At 35.9% G+C, this 12,486-nt stretch overlaps 1 protein-coding gene across 1 annotated transcript; it reads left to right on the top strand.

Moving 5' to 3' along the window:
• Positions 1 to 955: 955 nt before the first annotated feature.
• LOC132550530 (hematopoietic prostaglandin D synthase-like) lies at positions 956 to 12,193 on the top strand. The gene is made up of 9 exons (XM_060214623.1): positions 956 to 1,088; positions 2,153 to 2,245; positions 4,268 to 4,377; positions 4,558 to 4,656; positions 5,374 to 5,515; positions 9,963 to 10,055; positions 11,031 to 11,146; positions 11,303 to 11,401; positions 12,014 to 12,193. The coding sequence occupies exons 1-9, from the start codon at positions 956 to 958 to the stop codon at positions 12,191 to 12,193; spliced, it is 1,065 nt and encodes a 354-aa protein (XP_060070606.1).
• The last annotated feature ends 293 nt before the right edge of the window (positions 12,194 to 12,486 follow it).

Raw genomic sequence — 12,486 nt, 5'->3', positions numbered from 1 at the left:
TGCAAACATTTGGTAAATAGAACGGCATTACAGTTAGTCACCGATATCGAAGAAAAACATAATCTACACGTTCTGTTATAGTCTCTTTCTAAAACAAACTAGTTAACATATCCTCCTTAAACGAAAGGTAGATTATAAACATATTTCATGATTCTTACAATAATCAATCATCTCTGATATAGTTTATTTTGTTCAATGACAAAAAATGCATTGAACTGTCTTGTCTTGTCATTTATGGTCGTTATAAATGGCTATGAGCACAGGGTGACCAATATTTATATTCCTTATCGATGTTTCTGTCCTCCGACAATTATAATTTGATTAAAACTAAAATAAATGAACTGTTATCGTTTTTTCGCCAACGATACTGACATCTTTCTGGTTGATTTATAAAATGTTGACATTTACAGACAGAAGACTTGTTTTAAGAATGCATGTTGCTTGCAATGCGCGATCGAATGACAATGCAATTTGTACAAATTGTTCTGGTCATGTTTTCCCTGCGTGCAAATGTTAATAATATTCCTGTCCTGTGGTACTAATACGACCTTGATCGTCAACTTGCAGCTTTAAATTTACCAAGTTTTTGCTTTGACTATTTCACATTTCGTTCTTTATGCTGACGTTAGCTTTGAAACTTTTTAGACTGGGTATAATGTTTCTCCAGATCAATGTGAGATTAAAATCTACACCATTCATATGTTGAATAGCTAAAGGTAAATTAGATATATTGAGACTATCAACACAGCGTTGTCTTTGACTGTGCGTGCTGTTATGTCACGATACAATTGATAACATGTATTTATTTTCTGTTCTTTGTAATTATTATAATGATTTCGGTCTACTTATTTACCCTGTTATCTGCTAGGTTTATCGACATAGCGCTCTATACTGTGGTACCTTACACGGGAATTTGGTTATTTTGTCTGCGCTAGAAGGAGGAATAGCAAGCAACATGCCCACATACAAACTTACATATTTCAATGTCCGAGGCCGAGCTGAATTGTCCAGACTGGCTTTTGCTCTAGGTGGAGTTAAGTACGAAGATGTTAGAGTGTCATCTGAGGAATGGAAGAAACTGAAACCAAGTAAGAAAACGTTTTAAAGAATTAGTCAAAACTCGTTTACAGCGTGCATATATTATAACCATAGGCAAACTTTTCCAATTGGAAGCGTTTTCTTTTATCATGCAGCATTAATATATGTAAGGTATCAAGTCATAATAACAACAATTTTTGTCTATGTCTCCTGATTAATTCTAAAATACCAGCTTAAACTTTTAATAAATGAAAATGATATACAAAAATAACATAGGAATACCGATATTTAAGCAGCACCTTAATTCAAACTCAAATTCTATGAAACTAACTCAAATTTTGAAACAAAACATATTTCACGGAAAACCCTGAAAAGTAATAAGACAAGGTGTTCCAGAAAGGAAAGCGTCTCCTTCGACGACCCCAATATGTACATTTTGGTATTTCCAAGTAAGCAGTATCACGTTCTTGAATGAAAAAATACCTATAACAAATAGTTTTACCTAATATTGCAAATATTTTAAGATTAATTTGATTGATTTTAAAGTTATATCATAAGTCAATGTAATGGTCGGGCAAAGGTCAAACATGAATCAATACAATTTATTTTGGCGTTCATTTTGTTTTCATACCTTGCCATAACGTTTGGCTATTACTGCATGTGATTATGAATGTTTTCCTGTGAGTGACGGTGATACCTAGTCCGCGATATCAAGTTTAGGCTTGCACAATTATTCGGTATGAGGTGTGTAAACGACCTTAGATTATATGTATAGGTTTACGCAGCTAGATAATGCTAAAGTTATTGCGGCTTTTCCGGTATTCTTTTTGAGAACTTTACATTAGTTTTACCCTTTAGATTTTGATAGAAACACAATAAACGCTACATCCTCTCATTATTGAAAAAGTCTTGGGTGAATTTGGCAACGTTGATTTGGAGATCCATTTTTCATGGAAGAAAAATGCAACATAGATATTTACAGATTTTTTTGTCACTCCTTCAATCAATTTCCCTCTCTAATGAACAATTACAAATTTTGATATATTAGTTTACATACTAGTTGAAGCATGTGGAATAGCTCGGTTATTCCTGGACAAATCTGTTTCTATTGAAGATACACCACAGGGAATGCTCCCTATCCTGGAAGTCGACGACAGGATGATTGGTCAAAGCGGTGCTATAATACGCGAAATTGCCCGTGCAACCAGTAAGTAAATCTATAATACAATCAAGTACATGTTACAATATTACGATTTCTTACATTTTCTCAATATCTCAATACCACCCAACCTACAAAATATAATCATAAATCCTGAGAGTATAAGGTAAATATTCAAGAATTCAATTGTCTTATTTTGCCTACAAACACCACACACCAAAGAAAAAAATATGTCAAAAGAATCAAAATCCAGACTCAAATTCAATAGCACTAGGAAAAAATGTGAACAAAAATGATCATGCGGAGACTCCTGAAAAAGTAAGTTTTTTCTGCTTCATCGACGACAACCTGAATGTAAACCTTGGTTAATCCATATTAAAGAACATTTAACTTCATATCGCGGAAGGAAACAGAATTTTTCCCAATATTTCCAAATTAGATCATTATGTCGGCCGTAGAACTTCCACATAATTTTCAACAACCTGCATATTTTGAAACTCATGTTGCACGACAAATGTAATAGTGAAATAAGACACTTGACTATTGAGTTGACTTGGACATGTAAACATTTTAGATATTGGGGATGTATGGATTTCTTTTCTTTATAGGAATGGAGCATTTACAATAAGGACATTAAAATCATTATCCTTATCATACATCTTGGTGAAAGCTGTTCCGTAAGCTTTCATTTAAGAAAAAGATCGAGGTGAGTGGCCGATATAGAAGAGTTTTCCGCTCACTTTATTTCTTAATTAGGTGGGTATATGCGACTGATATAGTGAATTAATTTCATTCTATTTAAAGACAAGACATCACCAATATATCTGAAAATGAAATTAAAGGATTTTGCAAGGTATTCGTTTTTCAACCATTCCCTACATCGTCAGGTTACCATCCATTACCACCAACGTCTTGTTATCATCTATTCCCACCATTGTCATGTCATCATTCATTCTCTCAATCGTCTTGTCATCATTCATTCTCTCAACCTTCATGTCACCATTCATTCCCACCATTGTCATATCATCATCAATTCCCAACATTGTCATGTCACCATTCATTCCCATCATTGTCATATCATCATATATTCCCAACATTGTCATGTCACCATTCATTCCCACCATTGTCATATCATCATATATTCCCAACATTGTCATGTCATCATCCATTCCCAACATTGTCATATCATCATATATTCCCAACATTGTTGTCATCATCCATTCCCAACATTGTCATATCATCATATATTCCCAACATTGTCATGTCATCATATATTCCCACCATTGTCATGTCATCATCGATTCCCAACATTGTCATGTCATCATATATTCCCACCATTGTCATGTCATCATCGATTCCCAACATTGTCATGTCATCATATATTCCCAACATTGTCATGTCATCATCCATTCTCACCATTGTCATGCCATCATACATTCTTTCAACCGTCATGTCACCATTCATTCCCACCATTGTCATATCATCATCAATTCCCAACATTGTCATGTCACCATACACATTCATTCTCACCATTGTCATATCATCATATATTCCCACCATTGTCATGTCATCATCGATTCCCAACATTGTCTTATCATCATATATTCCCAACATTGTTGTCATCATCCATTCCCAACATTGTCATGCCATCATATATCCCCACCATTGTCATGTCATCATCGATTCCCAACATTGTCATGTCATCATCCATTCTCACCGCTGTCATGCCATCATTCATTCTCCCAATCGCTGTCATGCCATCATACATTCTTTCAATCGTCATGTCACCATTCATTCCCACCATTGTCATGTCATCATCCATTCCCACCATTGTCATGCCATTTGTTTTAATATCACTATTGCAGCATTCATGACAATGGCTAGAAGGGCCATATGCTTTTGTTTATAATTGCCGTGTATTTTTTTGTGTTTCGTCAGATTAGCACTTATAATATTCAAACTTCGTAAACTGCATTATGATATCAGCCATTCGTATTCACAAAGAATATTTTTAATATATTCATATCTACAAGCTACATAAATTTGTTAAATCATTGTCTTATTTTACAGAACTTTACGGAAAAAATGACATCGAAATGACAGAGGTGGATGTCGTTCTAGAGACTATTCAGGAATTTTCTGAGAAAAAGATCAAAGCGATGTTTGCAAAGGAAGACAAGGTACTTCATATAAACTTTAGTATAATTTTGTTCACTTCCATTCGTACATATTTACTTACCTAACATGTTTTTTGTAAAACAATGAACCAATTCATAGTGTTTCTCATATATTGACAAAGTATTGTTGTTAGAGAACGTTAAAGACACCTAAGTAATAGATTTGTATAATGAAATTTCCAGGACAAATTGATGAAGGAACTCTTAGAGGAAACAGTGCCAAAGTATTTGGATATATTCATGAAAATGCTTGCAAACAAAGAGTATCTGGTTGGAGATGCGGTAAGCACAACGAAATATTTTCATTTTCAAGAAAAATGTTTTTCCTTTAAACAATTTTGTTTTTCTATTACTGTGAAAAGATCATTATTTTCGCACTCTAAATACTAATCATTCCGAACTGCACGTCGGATCATTATATTTTGTATTCGCCAACAACAGATTTCCATGATTTCTCACTCAAATTTAAATAGTTTCCATTGTTCCACAAACAAAATACTAATGTATTCTCAGGTTAGATCGACTGCTCTGTAACATCCGTCTAACAATCCCTGTAAAATTGCATTCTCATCTTAATTTACTGTGCTATAACATCCGTTCCACCTTCCCTGTAATAATATATTCTCAGATTGATGCGTAACATCAAATGCATTGCACTTACGATATATGATTTTTTTTCCTAAATTCTTGTGCGTTCGATAACAAATCTTCTCAGTGTGTCATGGATCAATAAACAAGATTTCTACTTGTACATTTTGCATGCAAGATTTTTCTTAAAAGCAATGCATTGAATTAAGCGCAATTGTATCGTAATTGAATATTATATGCTACACGCGCATATATATATTACATGTTTTTTTTATTAATCTCCTATATATTTGAATTGAATACAGATGATGGATTTCGAAATGTGTTTAAGCAATATGTGTGTTCGTTCCCTATCTTATTTTATTTATCTATTTCAAGTCGTTCTAAAGATAATGATTTTTATTCTTTCAGATGACGGTTGCTGATCTGGCAGTGTTTAACTCTTTTCAGGCCTTTGCTAAGGACAATAAGATCTTTTCTAAACATCAAAAACTGGAAGCACATGCTAAGAAAGTGGAGTCCCATCCAAAAGTCAAGGCTTGGTTGGCAAACCGTCCAGATTCTGATTTTTGAACTTGTGGTTACCATGTTATTGTAATAACACTTGATAAACAAAACTCAGACCCGTTAGATTTACAATTTGTGTTTTATTGTTACCGTTGCTATGCTACGAATGAAGCCATAGATCATTGACCTTTCCACGTGATATTTGTTCAGAACAACCACGTGACAAACTCTGAGCTTTACATGATTATTGAATGCAGATAGTGAATCCTATCATAGAATTTCAGCCTTTGTCTTATTTACCTTATTGTTAATAATTTTTTCGATTTATATGTATATAAATAAAAGTATCGTCACGATCTACTACCTTCAAACTTACATGACAAAACGACGCTTCTGGTAGCGTTTTCATACATTGTCTGTTACAACCGTTGCAAAGTCAATTTGGAATGACAGAGATTGTTCTCAAATCATAATATTTCTGGAGCGCAAGTAATTATCCATTTGACATAACCATGAGAGATCTTGAAATTTAAATAAACTTTCATAAACTTTTTATTTTCTTGTTATGTTATATTTCAAACGAACAGAGGTCAATTTATTCCAAGAGACGTGACCCAGTCAATGCCATTCATTATGTATCCTAAAATATATTTTGCTTCTTATTTTTCGTTGCAGGAGTCTACAAAGTGAATATTACATCTCTGTTTTCATTGTTTCATATTCAATGGACTACCAACATCAAAAGCTGTGTAAAGATATAACATTATCGCTTGATGCCATATGACGTATGCAAATGGCGTTTTTTTAAACAATGCATTGACATATATGTAGTTCATATACTCAGTTGTACAACAAATATTCGAGAGCCCTGACCCGACAGTCGGTTCACCTGGCTCAGCAAACACTTGCATAAACCCTTCTGGTATTATAAAAATAAATCTAGAGTGGTGATACAGATATATTGCTAATATCGAGATGTGAGAACTGTGCAAATATAAACATTTTAAATTTCCCATCTAGTAATTTATTTCTTAAATGATCGTAATTTCCTCTTCAATTCCTTGAAATGGTCCATCCTTGTACCACACGACACCATCAAATAACATAAGACACCATTAGCTAATATTCCCGTTCTACCAACAGTTTTCCATTCAGGTCTATGTAAACTAGATGGAGGTATGTCAAAGCTATGAACTCCCAACTGGTATTTATGTCATCACTACGCCAAATTATAGTACATACGAGTATATACGACAATTTACAGCGATTTCGTCGTCGTCAGAATTAATCAATCTAAATGTTTCCTAGGCAAGAAAAACCCAAAGGTCATTTTCATACAGATGTCAATATACAGTGAACGGACATACTGCACGACATCCTTAAATAGTATACATTCTAAAATACTACACGACACTCTTAATCACCACACAACACTAGTAAATACCAAAAGAAACTCTTTACAATACAGGACACCCTTCAATACTACACGCCACTCTTAAATATTACATGACATCCTTAAATGCTACCCTCCACCCTTCAATACTACATACCACTCTTAAATATTACATGACATCCTTAAATGCTACCCTCCACCCTTCAATACTACATACCACTCTTAAATATTACATGACATCCTTAAATGCTACCCTCCACCCTTCAATACTACATACCACTCTTAAATATTACATGACATCCTTAAATGCTACCCTCCACCCTTCAATACTACATACCACTCTTAAATATTACATGACATCCTTAAATGCTACCCTCCACCCTTCAATACTACATACCACTCTTAAATATTACATGACATCCTTAAATGCTACCCTCCACCCTTCAATACTACATACCACTCTTAAATATTACATGACATCCTTAAATGCTACCCTCCACCCTTCAATACTACATACCACTCTTAAATATTATATGACATCCTTGAATGCTACCCTTCACCCTTCAATACTACACACCACTCTTAAATACTACACATCAGCCTTTAAGAGCCTTCATTTATAAAGACACAGGAGAAACGCAATCAACTATATCCTTCGACACAAAACACAAAGCACATTTAAAAATTGTACTTGAGTACATTATGTGACCTTACTTAACTACAAAACCTACATGTAGTATAATGGCTGGTTTTTGACACAGAGCTGCTCCTAGCGGCGTGGTTACTGATTTGTCATGCTATGCTTCACATTTTCCCGATTTGTTTCAGCCACAATTTACCACTGTAGATAGTTTTTGATGGACGATTCAATGTCATGGGCTGTGTGCTGACAAGGTTTAGGTGACTTCAACTGGTTAATTATATGTGTAACAGCCACATTGCACGACCTACAAATTTACCCAGGTAGGCAATTTGAGTCGGAAATCGTCGACGTTACACGTATATACCAACATAACTGTTGCACATACGAGTAATAAGTAACATGCCTTCATACAAACTTACATATTTTGATGCTAGAGGAGGAGCAGAAGTGATCAGGCTGACCTTTTTCGCTGCTGGTGTAGACTTCGAAGATGTCCGAATCAAACAGGAGGATTGGTTGGAGCTGAAACCAAGTAAGAAAGTGTTAATTAACACGTGTTAGAACAGTCATTACGGTTTCAGACATGTTGTCACTGAAAGGAGTCGACGAAGTGGCCCAGAATGTTGGCTTTTATAGATCTGGCCTATGACCAATAATAGTAGCCGGTAGAGTGGCTCAGACTGTTAGCCACAAATAACATTTGTCATAATGGTTCAGTCAAGTAGCCACAAGAATCAGTCGTAATATTGGCTCAAACAGCTGGAGATAGCAGTCAAAGTATATCAGTTGTTCAGACATTTAGCCACTAGCCGCAGTCGACATAGTGGCTCAGAAAGCTAGAGATAATAGTTGTCATAGTAACCCAGACATGTAGCCATTAGCAGCAGTCGACATAGTGGTTCAGACATCTAGAGATAACAGTTGTCATAGTAACCCAGACATGTAGCCACTAGCCGCAGTCGACACAGTGGCCCAGAAAGCTAGAGATAACAGTTGTCATAGTAACCCAGACATGTAGCCATTAGCAGCAGTCGACATAGTGGTTTAGACATCTAGAGATAACAGTTGTCATAGTAACCCAGACATGTAGTCATTAGCAGCAGTCGACATAGTGGTTCAGACATCTAGAGATAACAGTTGTCATAGTAACCCAGGCATGTAGCCACTAGCAGCAGTCGACATAGTGTCTTAGACAGCTAGAGATAACAGTTGTCATAGTGACTCAGACATGTAGCCACTGGCAGCAGTCGACATAGTGTCTCAGACAGCTAGAGGTAACAATTGTCATAGTGACTCAGACATGTAGCCACTGGCAGCAGTCGACATAGTGACTCAGACAGCTAGAGATAACAGTTGTCATAGTGACTCAGACATGTAGCCACTGGCAGCAGTCGACATAGTGTCTCAGACAGCTAGAGATAACAGTTGTCATAGTGACTCAGACATGCAGCCACTAGCAGCAGTCGACATAGTGACTCAGACATGTAGCCACTAGCAGCAGTCGACATAGTGTCTCAGACAGCTAGAGATAAAAGTTGTCATAGTGACTCAGACATGTAGCCACTGGCAGCAGTCGACATAGTGTCTCAGACAGCTAGATATAACAGTTGTCATAGTGACTCAGACATGTAGCCACTGGCAGCAGTCGACATAGTGTCTCAGACAGCTAGAGATAACAGTTGTCATAGTGACTCAGACATGTAGCCACTAGCAGCAGTCGACATAGTGACTCAGACATGTAGCCACTAGCAGCAGTCGACATAGTGTCTCAGACAGCTAGATATAAAAGTTGTCATAGTGACTCAGACATGTAGCCACTGGCAGCAGAACTCAGAAAAGAAATTGACAAAAGATATACTGGATCATACAGCAGTAATTTGATAAACAGTTTAAAACAGGTGGACACTGGCACATATAGATACATTGTGAAATGAACATATCTATATTTTTGAATGGTTGGAAATATCATACGATATTTAGGTATACATGTAATATCCTGGACTATTCGTGTTCTGTACAATAAGTATAGTCACCATGCTGTCGATCTGGAGAAAGGCTTCTGATCTTGCTAGCATAACATCTTATTCTCAGAAAGTTTTTGATTAAATCATTTCAAGCCATATTATCTATCAAAAGATTCAAATGTTTCATCAGAAAGTGTGTGGTCATCTTATATCGGGTCAGAATAGTCAATTGTCTATCGGAGGAGGTGTAGGATTCAAGTATATGTACTGTCAGTTGTCATTTACGTTGACGTTTGATCTTGACTGAATGCAATGTTATCATAGGTAACACAATATATTGTGTGTGATACAAAGGGATAAATGAAACAAAAGATAAAATTCATATAAGTAACGTTCTATTCCTAGAGGTTTTCGTCATACCTTTGTTTTAGCTTTGATAAAGTTTAATGCACTTATGATATGTTTTCAAAGTACAACTATGTTTCTGTTACAGATACACCACAGGGTAAACTTCCAATTCTTGAGGTCCACGGCGAGACAATTCCTCAAAGCCGGGCCATAGCTCGCTATGTCGCTCGGAAACATGGTACTGATATGCTTTTGGCATTATTTTCAAATTATGCAACTCAGTGAGTAGAGGGGAAGGGGGAGCGGAAAACAGAAATTATTACTGTAACGGATATTTGTTTTCTTTGGGAGGAGAGGAGGGGGTATTTTAGCTGAGAGCTTTGTTTCCACGGGTCCCCTCTACTCTGTCCACCTATGTGACAACACCCGATGCAACTTTTTTTCGGAGGGGGAGGGTAGGTAAAAACTATACATCGCTGCACGCTCAGGTTACCTCATATATTAAGGTGTGGCCTAGTCCTCAATACCGATAAGTAGTTGTGAGTTAGGTGACGTTGAGACGCCAATGATTGGTTGCTCGGGCACCAATGTTAATAGATAGGTGTTTAGGTAATTATTGATCTGACATGTCCTGTGATGGATCTGAATGGCAGAATATGGCCGACCAGTGAAGTCTAAGCAGGATTTGGGTGCATATTCATCAATATGGGAGAAAACACCGATGGGACTAGTCAACGTGCCTTTTACTCAATAGGACCCCTTTGGTACAAAAGGCTAATAATTAGCTATTTGACCCCATCGGTTTGGGTGGATATGTAAGAAAGGCTAATCCAGCGAAGTCTTGAAATGTAGTACTAAAGACAGTTCTTAGCTCCCGATTTAGTCAATATTTTGGGGAACAGGTTCCTCTATATATCACTGAAATGTACCAGAGATCAGAATGAGATGGTAGGTGGTTACAGAAATGTGTTTGAGGTTTTTCGTGGGGCAGATCAATTAATCATAGAAAAAATGTCATTGACAGTTTCCTTGACGTCCTGACTGATGAGCAATTAACCCAGTCCTTGATTAACTTCCCTTGACACTTGTTTGTTCGTTTGGAATGGTATTTTCGGTACAATGCATGTTTATTAATGTACATCGTACCTTAAATATATTGTTGATTGGTGATTGTAAAGAAAAAAAAACTCAAAACATGAACTGTATATTGCAGGTCTTTATGGTGAAACAAATATCGATAACACCATGGTTGACGTAGTTATTGGAACTCTTCAGGATCTTGAGGTTCACATAATCAAATTATATTATGAAAAAGACGAAGAAAAAAAGGTATGTGTATTATTCGTCTATAGATGTTTCGATTCATTTGACGTTTTTATTTTACCTAATCATGAAGTATATATCATTAATATAATATATCGCTACAGTGAGTTTATTGGTCGTTTAACAACATCTGAATAACATTTACATGCGATCATGTTCCAGGCCGATAGGATGAAGACATTTATAACTGAAACAGTGCCGAGGTTTTTTAAAATCTTCACGGAAATGCTAGGAGAAAATGATTGGTTGGTTGCACAAAAGGTAAGTACGACTTCTTTCACGTATCCTGTCTGTCTACGACAAGAGATTCTATGTTAGGATTTCACGATTATCAGACGCTCAGTAAGCGAAACCTGTCTCATATATCAGTCGAGTATGAAAATATAATAATAATGAAAAATTATATGTCACCGTATGGAACAAAAACAAAATCAAGAAAATACCAACATGGCAACAAAATCATAAACCAAACGCAGATTCCATAACACTAGGCCAAAATGTGAACAAAAGAAAGATTTACGCGGAGACTCCTTAAAAAGTACAAGGAGAATAAGACCAGGTGTTCCGGAAGAGTGAGGTTGGTTGTGAAGATATAACTACTGTAGACTGATTCATTTTCGCGGCTTCTAAGATTTGCAATTTCACTATACAGAAGATGTTTCTTGGTGACATAAGTGGTTTTTTACTAACATAATACTTTCAATCATGTCTAATAAAGTTACCATGTTTGTTTGCCACAGTTAATTTAGACTTGTTTTTTAGTAATATATATTTTTTCCAAAACTTAATCGAACGTGATTAATTTGTACATTTACAGTGCTCATTAAAAGTGTTGTCAGTGTATTCTAACGTTAATATTGTGTATTCTTACAGCTTACGCTTGCTGACATCGCATTGTTCAGTGTGTGTGACTACTTGGAAAAGATGAATTCTGACACAAGTAAACATAATATTTATGCTGCGAGTCCTACGATAAAAAAACATTCAGATCGAGTGAGGTCTGTTCCAAGAATCAAGGCATGGTTGGATCGCCGTCCTACTACCGAATATTGAATTCGATGTTATAGTGGAACTTTTCTTTTCAAATCATTATCAGAACATTTCATTTCCTGTAAATCTAGGTGGTATTTCCCGTGGACGATTTCACCAATGAAATACCCTCATCACTATATTTATGTTTACGTTTGTTGTAAGTGTGCCAAATCTATAGACCGTATGAATTTCTTTAACGTTTAAAATAACAAAATAGTAAATAAATATTCAGGCATTTAAGAGATATCTGATAAACAAGCGAACTTAAGTTTCTTCAACGAATTGAATGTTGAGTTTACATTTATATACTTGTA

This window comes from Ylistrum balloti, unplaced genomic scaffold (assembly GCF_031769215.1).
Source record: "Ylistrum balloti isolate Yb309-2 unplaced genomic scaffold, AGI_CSIRO_Ybal_v1 Utg369624, whole genome shotgun sequence".
Lineage (NCBI taxonomy): Eukaryota > Metazoa > Mollusca > Bivalvia > Pectinida > Pectinidae > Ylistrum > Ylistrum balloti.
Note: the sequence above shows the minus strand (reverse complement) of the source record. Positions and strands in the feature narration are given on the sequence as shown.